The sequence below is a fragment of the Alligator mississippiensis genome, chromosome 5 (assembly GCF_030867095.1).
Source record: "Alligator mississippiensis isolate rAllMis1 chromosome 5, rAllMis1, whole genome shotgun sequence".
Classification (NCBI taxonomy): Eukaryota; Metazoa; Chordata; order Crocodylia; family Alligatoridae; genus Alligator; species Alligator mississippiensis.
In genome coordinates this window covers 146827887-146846327 of record NC_081828.1, presented here as the reverse complement: position 1 = coordinate 146846327, position 18441 = coordinate 146827887, and the positions used below count along the sequence as shown (strand labels likewise).

The 18441-nt window shown below is 40.2% G+C and overlaps 1 protein-coding gene across 4 annotated transcripts in view; it reads right to left on the bottom strand.

Moving 5' to 3' along the window:
- The window catches only part of TOP2B (DNA topoisomerase II beta), an 88441-nt gene that overhangs the window by 29691 nt on the left and 40309 nt on the right, over positions 1-18441 (bottom strand). For all 4 annotated transcript variants that reach the window (XM_059728847.1, XM_014603108.3, XM_006264280.4 and 1 more), the window contains 5 exons: positions 16869-17081; positions 16611-16784; positions 5963-6064; positions 5732-5869; positions 3635-3773 (listed from right to left, as the gene is read on the bottom strand). In XM_059728847.1, the coding sequence (XP_059584830.1) occupies positions 3635-3773; positions 5732-5869; positions 5963-6064; positions 16611-16784; positions 16869-17081 (766 nt within the window). The remainder of the gene's footprint in view (positions 1-3634; positions 3774-5731; positions 5870-5962; positions 6065-16610; positions 16785-16868; positions 17082-18441) is intronic.

Below are 18441 nucleotides of genomic sequence, written 5' to 3'. Positions count from 1 at the left end.
CTCTGACAACTACTGTTCATATGAGTAACAGTTTCTTCTGTTATTTACAAGATATTCTGTAGATGTAGATATTCCACTATCCACTATTAATGTGTGCTCAGTGCACTCAAGCTGCACTTAGTACTTCATGGGGCAAGGAATGCAGCTCCCTCATGCATCCAATGAAGAGCATGAAGGGCGGGGTCAGTCAGAACTTTCTGAATTTCTTCACTACCAAAATCTGGGTCATATTAGAAGCCAGTGTAGTAGGAATGGATGGTGGGTTGTAAAATATGCATGTATGAATATATCTCAAGAGTATGGTAAATGCAGTTCAAGTAAGGAACTGTTTCTTCTTTGATTGTTTGTCCACATTTAAACTCCACTGTGAGTGATTCCCAGGCAGTACTTCTTTAGTAGCTGAAATTCAATCTCCTTAAACAGCAACCTTCCGAAGTTCTGGATTTTTCAATGATGAAAATGAATGGTGAATATGAATACTTAAGACCAAATTATGGCTTTATAGGTGTCTATGAGCAGATCATTAAAGAAAATCCACTGAAGTAACTGGAGACCTTGTGAAATGTGCAATAAATCTCTGCTAGTGGTGTTACACTTGCTACTGTAGGCCAAGATCCAATTGGAATTCTTTGGTCAAACTTAGCCTGGCTTCTCATTCCTTGTACGTAAGCTACAAAGGTCTACAATGCTTTTTCCTCTTATATAAAGAAGACAGTCTGAAAACATTCAACCTGTGAAGACCTCCCTCATGCCTACATGTATCTTATACATAAATAAGATAAAGATGGAATTCCCAAGTTGAATTTCAATAAAAACCCCAAACAAAGCCTCAATAAGACCTTATTCTTACAAAAAGATTACATACAGAGGTTTTGGCATTAAAACTTGTAGCTGTCTACTAGATCATGTTGCTATCAAACTTATTATCCCCCATGGCAACATTGCTCCAGGTGGGTTGCCACCTAAAGTAGAAGCAATGTAGCGAGCCACCTGTGGGTTGGCTAGTTAGCCCTGTGACAGCAGTGTTTATTAACACAGCCACTGCACCACTTAGAGGTGGCTATGCTGTTTTCAGTTTAGGAGGCATCCTACCTAGGGCAGCACATCAAGTCTGATGGTATCACCACCACGAATGGGTAAGTTCACCACAGATTCTCCTTACCAATATTTATTCCTACTAGAAAAAACTAAGATGTGGGTGCTTCAGGCTAATGGCTCTAAAGGTTACTCTTGATATACTGCCAATAATAAATTAACATCCCAGGAAGAAAAAGATTTCCTTTTGGGTCAGTAAGCCCTCATTAGACCTTTTAGAAATCTTCCTACCACAATGGGAGAAACAGGATGTCCTGAGACAGGAGGACAACTGGCATCAGTGGCTGCAAGATGTACCTTTACTGACCTTATAGAAAAGATACAAATGTATAAGTCTACCAATATTCAAAATATATCTGTACACTGAATAGAAACAGCAGGCAGAAAGCCCCAATCGAAAGCACTTTCCATTTAACTAGATATGTGGTTCTAGCCAAGTCTTGCCATTAATAACAATCCTGGGGACACTACATAAGCTCAAATTCTCAGCCACTCATGCTGTGTCAGGCAGGCAGAGTGGGTGGAAGACAGCCAGGAGCTGAAGCTGGAGCCCCGTGAGCTGTGACAGGAGCTGCCCGGCTGTAGTTCCTTCCCTGCTTGGCTGGGCATGTGGTGCCTGGCACACGTCCCCACAGCCACCATCACTTCCCTGTGCTACCTGCTGCCCGGAGCAGCACAGCAGGGGCAGGAGAAGGAGGAGAAGCCACTGGAGGCAGGAGGAGCTGAGCAGTACCTGGACAACTGCAGCCATACCAGAAGCAGACCTATCAGAAACCTGCGCACACTGGCCAGGGCTGGGGACACTGTCGGGCATGGGTGAGAGTGTAATGCAGCCTGCTCCGTGTGGGAACCCATGCAGAGTGATGCGGGGGCAGCCGCAGGCCAGATGCAATGAATTAGTGGGCACCCACACACAGGCCAAACCCAAGCATTTGGTGGGCCAGATCTGGTCCACGGGCCATATTTTGCCGACCCCTGCTGTGATGCATCTATTGACTTACAGGAGTCCACAGGATGTCGATTTAGAGGGGGCACAAACCACCCCCAAGAAGCACATGCCACAGCAGCAGCCCCACATCACTGTAGCAGCAGCAATTAGGCAGCAAGGATGGGACACCATGCCACTGCTACAGCAGCAACAGAAACAAACAGGGTGAGCAAACTGAGTGGCAGCAACAGGAGCCAGGGACTGAGTCCCTGGGGCAGGTAAGACTGACCAACCCCACATCCCACCTCTCCTGCTCTCCAGCAGGGTTTAGCTCAGAACACAAAACTTGCTTTTTACACCTCTGCAAAAAAAGTGAAAAGGAGTCAGTAGACCCTGTAACTCATAGCCATTCTGTCAAGAAGAGACAAAGGGAGTCAAGGCACCCCAAGCTTTATGTCTCAGTTGTAGGTATGAGTACCCAACAGGTATAGAACCCAACAGGTATAGCCATCCAGTTTGAATACACTGGGAACAAGTGCACCAGTGGATTACATATGTGTACAAGCACTCAAAGAAATCACAGTATTTATTTGCTCAGGGAAGAGCTGCTGACTTAGACAATACAAAATGGTTTTGGTCAAAATCATCTTATGTAAAGATGGAAGAGAAGCTGTCCTGAAAAGTGCTACAAAACCCTTGGTCATATCTGCAGGGCTTGTTTCCCAATTCAGTATTTACAAATGAAAAAACAAGTCCCACATGCTTATTCTCACTTGGATGTATCAGAAACTGTCAGGTAAGCACAGCAGATGGCTCAGGAGCAGGTCTGGATTTCTCCTAAAACAATGAGTGTAAAAACAGCCTTACAGTGCACATAATACACACCCACACCCTCCAAGCCATCTACTTCGCTTAACTGGCAAACTCCTGCACACCCAAGAGTCAGCTGGTGGATGTCATTTAATTGTCAATAGAACCACCGTTAATTTTTTGGAAGATCCAAAAATCTATGCACAAACAGTGCCTGGTTTATATTACTGCTCTCTCCCTCTAATCTCATCCCTGCTTAAAAAGACACTAATTCCAATTGAAGGAATAATTTCTTACTAAAGTCTTTGTAGATAATGACCAGAACATTTTCAGAAAAGAGATTACAAACCCTTCTCATCAGCCTTAAATGTCATTACCTATTTACAATGGATCATTATTATATCTATTGAGTGATGTATTAAAAAAAAAATCACTTACACAGAATATTGAAGATATTACACATTGTTATGTACTTCTAAACAGAAAGCACCATATCTCTTTAAATAAAAAATAGAGCTTTGATCAGATATATCAACTCCTTAACCTAAAGAGCATGCCTAGCTAACACTTACAACTTCGGTTCCACTGACCACTAAGAATTCCCATATGGAAGATAGAAATATGCAGGTCTGTTTAAAGGTAATGAAGCTTTTTGAATAATAATTCAACATAATGATAAATTCTCTATATGAACTTGTGGACAACAGATTTAGCCATCTAGTAATAGTATTAATAACAGTAATAAGAGATTTATAAAGTAATAATGTCCTTGGAGGAAATAAACATATATTTAGCTCTTACCAGCATCATTAGCATCATCCAGCTTTGGAATGCCTTTGATTTTACTGTGTTTCACAGATGAACATTTTTTGTTCAGCTGTGTCTGTGCCTTGAATTTGACCCAGTTCAGAATACTTTCTATGATACCACAATTAGAAGCCTATAAAAAATGACACATTAAAATTATACATGAGAACAGAAGTACATCCGCAAACACTGATACCAAAATAATGAAGTAAAATGTGAAGAGTAATCTTAAAATGGCTTTTAAATTCTTTCACCAATTTAAAAAAGCATAATTCAAGACAACTTCAATACTACCCAAACAACCTTGTAGCTACCTATACTCCTTTCTTTTCCTTTGCATCACAGTTGCTATCCATTGGTTCCATTTCCACTTCACTTCTTTGCCTGCACTTTATTTGGCAGTTGTCTATGGTAAAACTTCTAAAATAAGGAAGTATTTTATTATGTCCTGAGCACACTTTGGGTACTTGATTCCATTCACACTACAGCCACATTACACTCCTCTGGCAGTGTAAAGCGGTGCTATAATGGAATCAAATTATATTTACAATCATCTTAGAGGCCCATTTATATGGAAATAGTCAGAATGAGGTAAAAAGGCCCAAATATAAATGCGAATCAGGCCTTATAACCAATAAACCACCACTACGGTCTAGGAAGTCTATAGCAATAAGATGTATTTCTTCACACATTAAGTAGTACCAATATTTTGCGCACGCACACACACACACTCTTATCACCCGCCCCCCACCCATCCCCAATGGAGCAAGACAGCATGTGCTTTTGGCATTTTACAATTCCCTAATCATAAAGAATTCAATGGCTAGAGATTTCATTGCACATTTAATACACTTGATATACAGACTATAAACACTATAAATCAAAAGCTTTGCCAGAAATGGAAGATATATAATGAAGGGCAATTCTGGAGGTTGTACAAAGTCTATCATTATTTTGGTATACTGCCTTCCCCCAAGTACTAAAAGGTAAGAAGAATGCCATTAGTTTCATTGGAAGAAAGCATTTTAAGCCAAGGAGCTTGCTTCCTTTTTTAGTCTAAACCTGTTGTTTGTTGGTAAGAGTACAGGCTATAACTCTGCCATCACATGCTGCTTCATTTCTATTTAAGTTACTGGCGCTAAACATGACTCAGCTTAATGAACTCAGGCTGACATTTAAGTCAATTCTATTTTCCTTCCCATGTATAGAGGCATAGATAAATGAAGTTTGCATTTTCACTAATGCAGTTGCTTAAAATGGTGATTCCCAAACCATCCATATTGAAACACAAATCCATATTTTCAAAGTAAGATGTGGACAAAAATACATTTTAGCTGCTTTAAAAGCTGAGAGGGAGTTGCTGCTCAGGAGCACACATCAGCTGTTACACTGTAACTGTCAGTCTGCATGAGCTTGCTGAAATTGCAAGGCTTATGTAGCATGAGTTTTGACCCTGAATGAACCATGGTTATAGCTGAAATGGTTTTGCTGCACACAGAATCATGCACCCATAACAGTTGTGTTGTATCAGCTTACATGGGTATCCTTCGATATTTATACAATTGTTATGTCTGTGCGTATGCTATTTTTTGAGAAGCAACATACATTAGTAAGTTGCCAAGATTCACAGAAACAAGAAAAGTTCTTCTACAAGTTTTTTCCATAAACATCTCACAGAGACTAAAACACAGGTGCCAAAGGACAAAGTAGAAGAAAGAATATGCTTTATCTCACAAAATTATTTTACTATTAATAGTTGTAAATGCCTGTCTTTATTCTAGAACAATGAGATCCACCTTACCAGCATAAGTACTATTAAATCTGCAAAATGTTGGCCATGGAAATGATGAAACCCAGAAACCCAGAACAAAGGCTGCAATGCTGCCCAATAACCCCAATAATTGGACTAGAAAAATGTCAGAAGACCTCTGTAATGTTTATCAAGTTTTTAATTTGTAATGTTTGCCACAAAAGTCACATAATTCAGACTGCATATCCCAGTTTATCTAGTACTCTGTGGGAACACATGTAAGCTCACCAAGTACACTAATTTCTATGCTCCTATAATAAAAAGAAATGTGCAATACTTACTGCTTTAAAAAATTTCTCTGATAGCTGACATTTGGACCCAAAACTTTTAGGCTGAAGTGTCATGTTTTCTTTTGTTTGGGAATCAAATGATGGATTTTCAATTAGGCAATTAACAAAAACCCATATATGATTCTTCACCTGTTGAAAACAAATAGACCAATTCACTTATTAAAACTGCTGACCACAACTTTTTTCCACATGTTGGCATGTAATATGTATAAAACAACTTGCCTGAAATGGTTTCACTGAAACTCCAGCTTTATTCTTTTTCTTTACCACTTCTATCAATTTCCCAACAATCTGATCCACCACGTAATCAACATGCCTACCACCCTTAATGAGAAAAAAAGAAAAATATCTTTATGAAATTATTCTATTTTGGTTACTCAACTTGAATATAAATATAGAGTACGTCCATACACTTCCACTCATTCAACAATGTTTATTACAGTATTATAACAATGTTAGGAAAATTAGCTTTTCTTAGTATGCTAGATATTTTAGTCACCACCTATCAAATGCACAGGTGAGATATGAGCCATAAGAAATATCTTCCATTGTAATCACTGTGTAGGGACACACCATAAAAGTAAACTAGTGCTCATGGAAGACAGTAGCATATGTACCATCCCTAGTATACCTGGAAGATTTAGAAGCCCAGATCTCAAGCTCTGGAATAAAACGTGAAATGCAATATATTTTCCAATATGGATCTGTGCCTGACTGGGACAACTAAGCTCATTGCCATATCACAAAAAACTACACACATGGGTCCCTCCCCCTATTCCCTGCTCCTACAAATTTCCTTCCTTCCCCCCCCATTGTAGGAATTTGGTTCATACAAGATGGCCTGATCATGTCCTCAGATTTATATCAGCCATCAAATATTCATTCCTCCACCTATGCAAGACCTCTCTGTTTTCAGAGGTATACTTACAAAACACTTCTGAGGGAATGGCGAGTACTATTAGTATGCTGCTAATTTGGAACAAAGTCTTTTCCTTCTGCTTTATATGAATGTACAAGAGGAGTGTAGCAGCAGCAGAGGACCCAAAACACATTTTGACAACATAATACAGGATGGACTGGAGAAGATTACCAATTCTCCCTACCACTGCTCAAGAGCTACACCTGCCCTTAAGCAATACCTGTCACAATTAACAGTACACATATAGAAGCCCTTTGAAACATTCTAAAAGTGACAGAAACATTCCAACATAGTGCCTCTTTAATGAAGTACTATTTTTCAGTGTTTCATTTTTGTTACATCTAGATGGGGAGAGGGTACCCATAAATCCTCAATAACCCTGCAGTGCTCTGGTCTCCCATGGCCCCATGGGGGAGGGAGGCAGAGAGCTCGGTGGAGCTGGTAGGCTAAAGAATATCTTACTAGCTGTCCAGCCACCTGCTCTCAGTGCCAGGCACTCCAACCCAAATTGCCTCTACTTCTCCACTGGAGGAAAAAGGAAAGGAGAATTCTTGGGGATGGAATCCCTGTAGCGGATGCCCAGCACTCCTGACACAGACCCTGACAGGGCTCCCAGTGTGCACAGCACTCAGCAGTACTGGAAGCACTCCCAGCACTGTAATGTACTCCCTGTATGCTGCTGCTCTGGCCCCCACTAGATCCCACACCCACACTTATAAAAGTTTTCCTGAAGATTCATTTATCTTCTCCAGCTCAAACTGGTAAAATACTTAAAGCTACAAGTGTAAAATGAGAGATGTTCACTAGGAATTAAGTCAAGGACAAAGGCATTTCACATGAGATGTAAGGCTGGGAAGGAAAAAACAAAACAACAGAACTATCATCCTAAGAAAGACTGTCTGGGGTGGAGCAGATAAGGTACATAAAGCAAAGCCTAACAAGTATCCAATATATCCAAAGTACACAACAAGAATTAAAAAAAAAAACTGCCACCAAAAGTAAGGCAGTATAAATTGATCTTCTCTATTAGAAAAATACCACAGGTAAGAAAAAACTATTATCTAAGCAAATAGTCAGGGCAAAATGCTATTTCACTTTATGTTCCCAAATTATATTTACCCAACCACGTAACTACTATTTTTGACACTTACAAAGTTTCTTATCCTATTACATGCATAGCATGAACAAGCAAGTGTCCACATAGGTAGCGAGTATGCTCAGTAGGCTGTCCTCTGGGCAGGCACATATATGGCTCCATACTGTACTCAGCACTAGAACTAATTAGTAGAGAAGTTGTAGAATCTCCACTCCTGACATCTTTAAGAGCAGTTAGACAAACACGGGGATGATCCTGCCTTGAGCTGATCAAGATGACTAGGTGATCCCCTGAAGTCTTTCAGTCCTATTGTTCTATAACTGATGTACAGATATCTGACCATAAGTAAAGAAATTGTAGGGAAGAGAGGCCCTCCTCATGACACTGAGCTCTTGCCTCTTGCATTTAATATTAATTCAATAAAATGGATGATGAGGAATAGGGAAGTTTCTGCCCCAGTGGAAACAAGGACGCAGGCTAGAACCTAGGCCCTACTCCCTTTTAAAGCAGCACCCCTCTCACTGAGCCATGCAGGCTTTTTGGCCTGCTATCTTCCTCCTAGCCTCTTATTGTCTCCTCCTTTGCTTGATTACTTAAGGAACCAACTTTAACGAGCACTGGAGAAAGACACAAATAATGCCTAATCTTTGGTGCTCGAAAACTGAAGAGATACTAGTTCAAACCTTCTTTGGGGAAGCCTAGAACCCAGGTCTCCTGTTTCCTGGAAAAATGACTTATATACTGGGCTAACATATGGGAAACGCTTCCCTGTCCACCATCTAACACCTGCTAGCCATGGGTTTTTGCCTTACTACAATTCCAGGACTTATACCAGTGTACACAGCGTTGCAAATACTCAACAAGCAAGTGGATCCTTATGCATTCAGACTGCATGTGGAATAGGATCATGAGCCAAAAACACGGAGTTTCATAATTGTCAAGTGCCATTTGGATGCATAATGTAAAAGTCGGTAGTTTGATAGGATCTCTATATCATTCCCTAAACGCAGCAGATCAGAATAATCCATTTATTTTATAATGCCATGTAAGACTTTATGAGTGCATACAGAGAGGAATAGACATAAGATTTTCAGATCTCTTATAAAAATTATTGCCTCTCAGCCCAGATGACACTGCTTCACATGAAGTCAGCTATAATCCCAAAAGCTTGCTTACATTATTTAAAACTAGAAATATTGCTAATAGCATGTACTGATTATTTTTTATAAGTATGCGTAATGCATTTGGGGAGAAATAACCTCAACTATACATATACAATGCTGGGTTAAACTAGCTGTCACAACTCAGAGATGCTGGAGTTACGGGAGACAGTTCTTTAAAAAAAATGTCCACTCAGGGTGCAGTGGCAACCAAAAAGCCAATAAAATGTGTCAGGCATCATTAAGAAGGGAACTGAAAACTAAACAGAGACTATCATGTGCCATTATAAAATTCCAATGGTGAGCCCACATCTTGAATATTGTGTGCAGCTCTAGTCCCCACATCTTAAAAAGAACACAGCAGAATTAGAAAGGCAATCAAAATGGTCAGGGGCCTCATACCAGGAAAGACTAAAATGGCTAAGATTCTTCAGTTTGGCAGGAAAAGGCTAAAGGTAGGATATGATGCTGGTCTGTAAAATCATGAAGGGTATGGACCAAATGAACAGGGAACTGTTATCCATCAACTGTTATTCATCAAGTCCCAAAATACTGGAATTAGGGGATATCTGCTGAGATTAGGAGACAGGTTTAAAACTAACAAGAGAAAGTATTATGTTACACAAGGTGTAGTTAACTTATAGAATTCATTGCAACAGAAGGTGGAGGAGGCAGTCCCTTCAAAAAGGGATGCATAAATTCACGGATGATTGATCTACTAATGCCTACTAAAGAAAATGGTTGGAGATGTTTCCTTTAGCATCTCTAACCCAATAAATGGTAAATGCCAGAGAGGTATTGCATAGGAGATGAATCACTCTAGAGACATTCAGTTTAATGCTCTCCCTGTATAGCATCCACTTCTGGCAATTTCAGAGACAAGATACTGTGCTAGATGGACCATTGGTTTCATCTGGTTGTTCTAAACCATTTTTAAAGAGCTACATGTACCTTATTTACTAGAGGTGCACTGATACATTGGTCTGATATTGGATTGGCACCGCTATAAAGAAAACTGATTGTATCGGATATCAGTCTGATGTGGCCGATAATTTGGCCAATAAATGCCCATGCATGTGCATAGCTGCAGCATAGCACGCAGGCAGTGAGAAGCACAGTCTGGCACTGTGTGCAGCTGGTAAGTCTGGTGTGGTGCAAGGGGACAGGGGGAGGGCAGGGATTTGCTGGTGGGGGGTGCAGATCAAGGCCCCTGCAGTGAGGGAGGCAGTTGGGCTGGGTCTGGGGCAGGCGCTGCCCAGCCAGGGAAGTGCAGGCACAGGATGGAGCTGTGGCTCATCTGGCAGATGGGGAGGGGGAACAGCTCCTGATGCTGTGCACACGCCGGGACGGCATGGGGGACCTTCTGCCCCCGGATCGGCACGGGGTGGGCCGGGGCTGCTTCGGGCTTTTCACAGTGCATGGAGGTTGTGGGGCAGGCAGCCATGGCACTGGGAGGGCCCACACAGCCCCACAGCCTCCATGCACCGGGAAGAGCTCAACACAGCCCTGGCTCCAGCCCACAGCTGCAGCCTGCCGATGCCCCCCTCACACAGATTCAGGGGCATGTTCTCCCCACATACCGTGACCTCTGAGGGTGTACGCAGCAGCGGGAGCCCCTCCCACTCCCCCCGGATGAGCTGTGGCACCGTACCATGCCTGCCCTGGCTGGGCAGCACCTGCCCCAGACCCAGCCTGACTCCCTCCCTCACTGCGGAGGCCTTGATCTGTCCCCCCACACCCCTTTCCTTTCCCCTCCCCATCCACCACCACAGACTTACCAGCTCCACGCAGCTGTATCGGAAACCAGTTCGGTATCAGCCAATATGATTCCTTAAAATCAGCTATCTGTATTGTCCCCAAAAATCTCTATTGGTGCACCCCTATTATTTACATATATACCGCATGCGCCTTTCCCACCCCTAAAAAAAAAAAATCAGCCCTCCAAAACTGAGATGTATAACTTAAAGGAAGAATTGAAACATGGAGGAAGAGAAGCCTGGAGAAACTGTACTTCAAAAATGACAGCTGCTTCTCTCCCAGCCAGCAAAGTACAAGGCCACAGTCCAGTCTTAACCCCTTCACAGCTACCACTGGATTGGCAGTAGCTTTGGGATAAGCAGCCCAAAAAATGCTGCCAATTTGAATTCTGTCCTTGTTGCTTGCAGGATGAGACAGAAGCAGAGTGCAAACTGGCAGCATTTTTTTCTGGCTGCTCAGCCCAAAGCTACTGCCAATGCAGTAGTAGCTGTGAAAGTGTAACAATGGACTCTGCCCTAGCAGCTTGTTGGCAGCAGTAATTTTGAAGCGCAGTCTCACCATGAAAGAGCCAAGTTTAGGCCATGACTCTAGGGGGAAAATAAATCTTCCCTCCCCCCATGATTCTGTCTTCTAAAAACAAGGAGCACGCCTTATTAGGGGGCATGTGAGATAAGGGAGGAAACAGGTTATTTTGGAGGGGAACTTTGAGGAGGCCAAGGCATAACAATTTCATAAAAAAGTGGAAAGTAACTAACTGGAGCAACCAATCTTATTCAGTAGTCAAATGTGGTGATCTTCCTTAGTAATGAAAATGGAGCAGGGAGCCCAGTATGCATAAAATGACAAAATTTACATAAGAACATGTATGCAACCTGTAGCTTTGCAAGATAATCCTCTACATCCTGTAAATATTACAAGCCTCTTTTCTCCACTGTTTTCAAAAGAGGATGAATGCCTAAACTTTAGTTTCAGATAAAAATAAGCATTCAAGTAGAGGCCTCCCTCCATTCAGTCTTCTATGGAGGTTGGAGATTTTTTTCTGGGCTTGGAGCCCACCACACTCATCTACTGTCATAAGGGAGCTGAATAATTTTCCTCCAGATCAGAATTTTGTGCACAGCATTTTAGGCTACTCATGCACAGCAACTAATCTAGTGGGTCCAAGCAGATTCATAGGAGCCATCATACAAAATGTTCTCATACCTTTGTCCAAAAGTGTCAAACACACAGCCCACAGGCCAGAGCCCATGGAAGCAAGTTATTCAGCCCATAGGGCTTTTGTGAACTGGAAGACCCAATCTCTGCAACTCATGCAGCCAGACTTTTAGTTGGCATGGTCAACACCTGGGAAGTTAATGCTGATGTCACTCACCCTGCTGTAGAATTTTTGGGTTAAGCAGCAGCAATGGTGTTAACCCCTGGATGCTAGTTGCCCTACTGTCAAATTTCTAAGTCAAGATCTCCTCTGGGACTGTTGACAGTGGTTGAGAGAGCGGTGGCAGTGTTAACCCTTGCACCAACATAGCAACTCGGGTAGTTGAGGTAAGTTAACGCCCAAGCCATAGTGTCAGCACAGTCAGCATGCAGGGGTTAATGCCGCTGCCACCAGTGGCAGTCACCTGGGTCACAAGAAGCCCTGGATCTGGCCTGACAACCCAAATGAGTTTATATAGCCTTGCCTTAATCTAACCTCTTTTCTGGAGATTCACTTCAATTGTGGACCTATGCAACATAAACACAAGGCTTTAAGAAATGCAGAATAAATCATAGTTGCTACTCTGAAGTTTACAGTCTGACAGACATTGAACAATTAAAAAACCCAGTAAAAAACCCTCAGTAAACCTGTGAAAACATAACTGGTAAGATTACACCTACGAAAAACACTTTATGTAAGAAACTGTTTTTAACAGATAAACTGAGTAGATAGTGAGTATTTGAAGGACAAGAAGGAAAGGATTGTTTAAATCAAGTAATAAGACATGCATAAGGCAGAAAACACAGTGAAAACATAAGAAAAGAAACAGTGAAAAGAACATGAGAGCATAAAGAGTATGAGGTGAAAATTAAAGCAGGAAGTCTATATAGAACACTGTATGACTCAGGACATTAAGAAGATTATACCCTGGAATGGTAAGAAGACTCTATTTACCCAAATCCAATACAACTTTGAATTTAATACCCATCAATAATTAGGTTGTAATTTTCCATATATAGAATGCAATTATTGGAGGGTTATCTTTTGCTCCTCCCATGTGGTGGGGGAAAGCACTGGCCACAGGGCCAGCAGCCTTCCCCCCTTACCTGGCAACTTGCCTTTCTAGCCCCTACAACTCCTTGCTGCCTGTATTCCCCCCCCCAGCACCTGGCCCCCAGTACTTACCCTCCTTTCATTATATATAATTCCTTTTTTCTGTTTGTAACAAAAAGACTATTTTTTTTAAAGTCTGTTGATTGCTATATTAAAATATTCATAAAAACAATCAGAAGAGCAATTAAAATACGTAAACAAACTGTTATAGCTTTATTCATCACACCACTAACATTAAGACTGTATCAAAATACTTATTAAAAATTATTAAATTATTTCAAGTGTTTACATCTGGATTTAAAGTCTATTTTTACCACTTTTATTAGTTAGCAAATTTATTAATTTTTGATATAACACTATTATAACTACTTACCTGTAATTATTGATCTCAGAAGATAGTAATTTACCACAGTTCCCCACTCCTGGGTCCATTCCTAGTGTGCACATTTAAGTGAGGGATGTTCCAAGCTCAAAGTAAGGAGCCTTTAAACCATCTCACCAGTAGGTGGCATACTTACCTACTATAGAGGCATAACAGCCTGTTAACTGCCCCAACTGTGATACATACATTTTAATCAAAGTTGGTAAGACAGAATTAAAATGATCTGTCGGTTTTGAAGGGTTGTGGATGGGTAACTTATAACAGCTACCACCTTGTGAAAAAAATTGCAACAGAAAATTGCAATACATAATTTTCTTTCCTAGAAAGGTGAATGTTCTAATTTAACCCTCCCCCCACCCCCACACACACTGGGAGCCTCAGGGCTCCAAGAATGCCCTTACTAAAAGTGAAAACAACAAAAAGCTTCACTAGGAACTTTTGTTGGTTCCTACATGGCGTGCTAATAGTAACATTAACAATCAACTGTCCCCAGAGTTGTGTGGCAAGCTGGAACTAAATTAAAGGGAAAGACCCATAATGTGCAGCAAATTGAAATGATATAGCTTGTTAACATGAATTGTAAAGAGGAAGTTTTAACTGAAGTAGATATGTAAACACATTTTTTATAACATACCTGTTTTGTTTTTCCTATTAAATGTATTTTAATCTGATCCTACATTTCCAGTCTTCAGTGTGCTAGATCTGGGCAACTGGTTGGATAACAATTAGGACTTCTGGTATTTAGAAAGCTGTAATACATCTTCTCTCTTCCTCTCCATTGTGGGTGGGGTTGTAGAGGAATTTTATATTTTGGGAGAATTCTGTATTCCTCATTATCAACTTACAGCTGACCCCTTGGACCAAACATCATCTGCCACTACATCCACATTAGCTGAATGTTTCTGCTACAATGATTACCAGTGATATTGTTAACAATATTGATATATTCAGTCATTAAACTTTGCAGTTAATAATTGAGATGAAGGAGACAATTCATCTCTTTATTACAGGTATTGTTTGAAGCTATTTGAGAAATCAGGATGAAAACGTTCAATTTACATGCGACTACCATTAGAACAGCTGCAAACACAACCATAATAGCTAGAAACATTCTTTTAAATGAAATCTTAGATTCTGAAACAATTCTGTTGCAGAAGGTAGATTCTTCTGCTGCAGATCAGGGGGACCATAAATAGTTAAAGCAACAAATTTAAAAACTATACATCTATATGTGGCTCAGGGCACTACCTAAACAATATTTGTTTGGATCCAACAGCGAGTTTTTAAAGTCACCATTGGGTAAAAAATTTCTAAAAAATGAATAATAAAAAAATGAAAGTATTTTGGCAAACCAAGAGACATATGACCAAAAACAGATGAAATTAACTCCTCACCTGTTAGCAGATAAAAGGGAACAGGCAGTTGACGCAGTTAGTTACTAGCCATTATGTCTCATCAGTGGGTAGTTGCACATCAATTGCTGGTGAGGTGATTCACCGGCTCCGAACATTCCACATCCAGTCACACACATAAGGCATGGATCGGGAGAGTGGGAAAAACTAGAAATTACAACACTTACCTGTGAAGAATGCACAGTACTTTTTTTTTTTTTTTGAATTGTCAAAGAATTTCTGATAACAGACACTTGTAGCACAAAAAGAGGTGAAAACTGATCCAAAGAAATCATTCTTAGACCCTTCTGAGGCAATGCATGTAGTATATTAACTTAGCTATTACTGTCTATATTTTCCAGATCTGTATTTCAAATTTTGTATTAGACATTTTATCTATACAGTATGTGAAATCAGTTTTAGATAGGAGTTTCTCTACATTGACTTTTTTATAATGTTAATATTAAAATATAACTATAAAGTACTTTTTAAAGTAAGAGCTGCAAACTCTTCTTTATGTTGCATAAAAAGGCTTTATGTTGCATTAAAAAATCAAAGGTTCTACTTATTTTACTTTAAAAAATGATAAAAATACTAGGTCTGCTTTTCTATGCCTCTGACAAATGTTAGTTAGGCATTGATATCAGAGTTGTACAAAAAATACACACAAGCTGATCTATACTAGGTTATCTAAAAAAATTATGACTACTGTTCAGATCACTGGTTCAACTAAACTGACAGTAGTAGTGTTGCACACCATGGCTAAGTACAGACAGTCAAAGAGCCTAAGGCTGAATTGATTCAACCTTCACAGGTTAGTCTAAACTACACAGATTGAATCAATAAGCAAATGAACAGACATTCACTTTTGATTCTGGAAATGCAGCCACATGCCCACAGTGGCTCAGACCAGAAGCTGGGGGGGGGGGGGGGGGGGCGCGCGGGGGGGCGCTACAGCATGCCTCCCTGGTCAGTTGGAGCTGACAGCTTAGGCCAAGTCTAGCCCACCCATCCTGCGAGATGCAGGATTTGTGGGGGAGGTACAAAGCATCCCAGGATGCTGGGGGACTGTGTGTTAACTTGAATCTGAAAAGGACCTGGAACAGAAGTTCAATAAACTGATTTAACCTTAATCAGTTAAGTCTGATGCTACATCCAGGTTTACCTCCATCCTCCATCCAGGTTTACCTTAAACTGATTTCAGCCATTTTGAAAGTGTTTTATGTGCACTGAACTTCTGCTGTGTTACAGATTTCAATCATTTTCTGATCACTTAAACGGGTTTGTGTGTAATTTCTGTCCCTTGCCCACATGGTAAAAAGTGAACAACACCAACAGAGGCTTGTCTAGAGGGGGAGCCCATTATTCCTATCACATCAGTAAGGAACACTGGCGAGATCTCTTGTTGAATTATCCACTATAAATATGACCAAAGAGTTTTTTAAACTGTAAGATTAAAATCCCTTTCCCTTAGTCTTTCAGGAAAAGTCTTAATTAAATCACTTGGGGAAACTAAGAACGGCTTAACCAGTATGTTGTTTTAAAAAGGGGGATATGAAGATAGTTTGGCTAAATAATAGTTTCCATTCATTTTATATCCTTGTGCATTTGTATTTGTATCACAGCTAATGACTACAAATATTATTTTAAAATAAGTTTTTAAATGCATTAAAAATATAGTACTACCACAAAGGTATTCAAATTGAATTCAGTGACCCTGCAGACTATTTCAAGTGATAGAATTAGCTCACCTTTTTAATGTTCACAAGGTATCTTTTTATTAACATAAAGTTAAGTATAGCTAGCATATGATTTTATCCCTCTTTCAATCATTTAAAACAGATAAAATTGCTCACCTTTGTGGTTGCTATGCTATTTACAAAGCTGATTTGCTGAAACCCTTTCTCACTTAAAGTGAGGCACACGTCCCATCGTTCATTTGCAACTTCATGAATAACTTTGAGTGCAACTCCAGTTTCATCCAACTTGTCCTTTACGTAAAGATCTACATAACTGCGGAATCCATTCACCTAGAGGTTTTTAAAAAAGCAGCAATTATTGTCTTTCCAGCTATGTATGCTATTTATTTAAAATACCTTAAATAAAATTCTTACAGGTAATTTCTTCCCATTAAGTAAAACTTTAACTCCTTTGCATGACCCAGCCAAATCATAAGCTCTTCTTGTCATGAGAGCCACAGTATCCTTGTCAAGCTTTTCCATCTTGAATTTAGACAGATCTGGTTGGAATGTAATGCATGTGTAATCATCTCCATCGAAGTGCTTAATTTTGGGATCAGAGGTTTTCATCATATTGTTCATCCAAGTCTTAGAAAAAAGAAGTTTTAGATGTTAACTACAGGTTACTCAATTTTAGAATAAAAATTACAAACATGACATCCTTTGTTTGTTTCCAGATATGCTAAAATTGCATTACCTACAGAATGAAAAGCCATGTACTTCACCTCAGACTTCTCCACAACCCACCCCAAAATTCAGAATAAACCACTTTCCAAAAAGCCCACAGAGAAGGAAATGAAATTATGCAGAAAGTCATGATTTCTAAGAACTATCTAAACTGCATAATACTTCATGTTCTCATCTTACAGGAGTCAACAGAAAAAGAAGTTAATTTGGGCAGTTCTCTCACAAAGTTTTTCTTGAAAACACCCAAACATGAAGCTGACTACAGTATGCAAATAATAAAGCATACTCTTTAGAAATGTACACTTATACGAGCACTAATTTGTATTATTAGTTCACCAGACAATATAAAATACTAAAAGCCTGATAAAACATGCTTTAGAAAGCATTTATTGTTTATATCAATATAGCACTATCATAACTGAAAACAGAAGCATCATTGTTAATGCAGAGAGACAGAGAGAAGTAAAAGCACAATTACTGAAAAATACCACACAGTACTCTACCAAAGTGCCTCAACCTAAATCAATGTGACCACCTCTAAGAGTGAGATAGTAGATTAATTTTACATGCTTATTCAGTCCTTGGCTGGTATGCTGGGATGTAACAGGCAATCTGGTTTGCTGTTTTTGGTAAAATGGTCACCTGTCCATGCTGAAGTTAAGAAAATTAATAAGAAACATACCCCCAAAAACTGTTTCATGTGATTGTTCAAGATTTTATTTAGATTTATGCATAAGGAATAAGACAATAATTAAGATACTAAGGCCCCAATGCATGTTACATTTAAAATGTAATTAACAGGCTAATCACATCTTAAGTTGTAAACACACAATATGCTGAAGTCAACTTAAGGTGTGATAATACAATACAATGAGCCACAAAGTTGTTCCATGTGTAATGTGCAACAACTTTGTGGTTTGTTTGTATAATACCTTAAAATGAAGGTGTGGCCAGCTGGGGCTGGCCCATGACAGATCCTGATGCTTAGCTAAGTGTCAGGATCCAGCATGGGGCAGCCCTAGGGTCCAGGACACAGCTGTCCCATACCTAATCGGGCTAGGGAAAGACACAGCCCCTGGATCCCGGAACTTGTAATCCCAGGTTCCCTGTGCCTGGGGATGAGCAAAAGCCCGGTATGCTGCCTAGCTAGGCAGAACAAGCAGTGTTTACAGGTCCTATTGCATGGGGACCCTGGCTGGGCGATTTTACAAGTTCCAGTGCATGGGGTCCCACACAGGGACCTGGCTGCAGCCTGATCCCG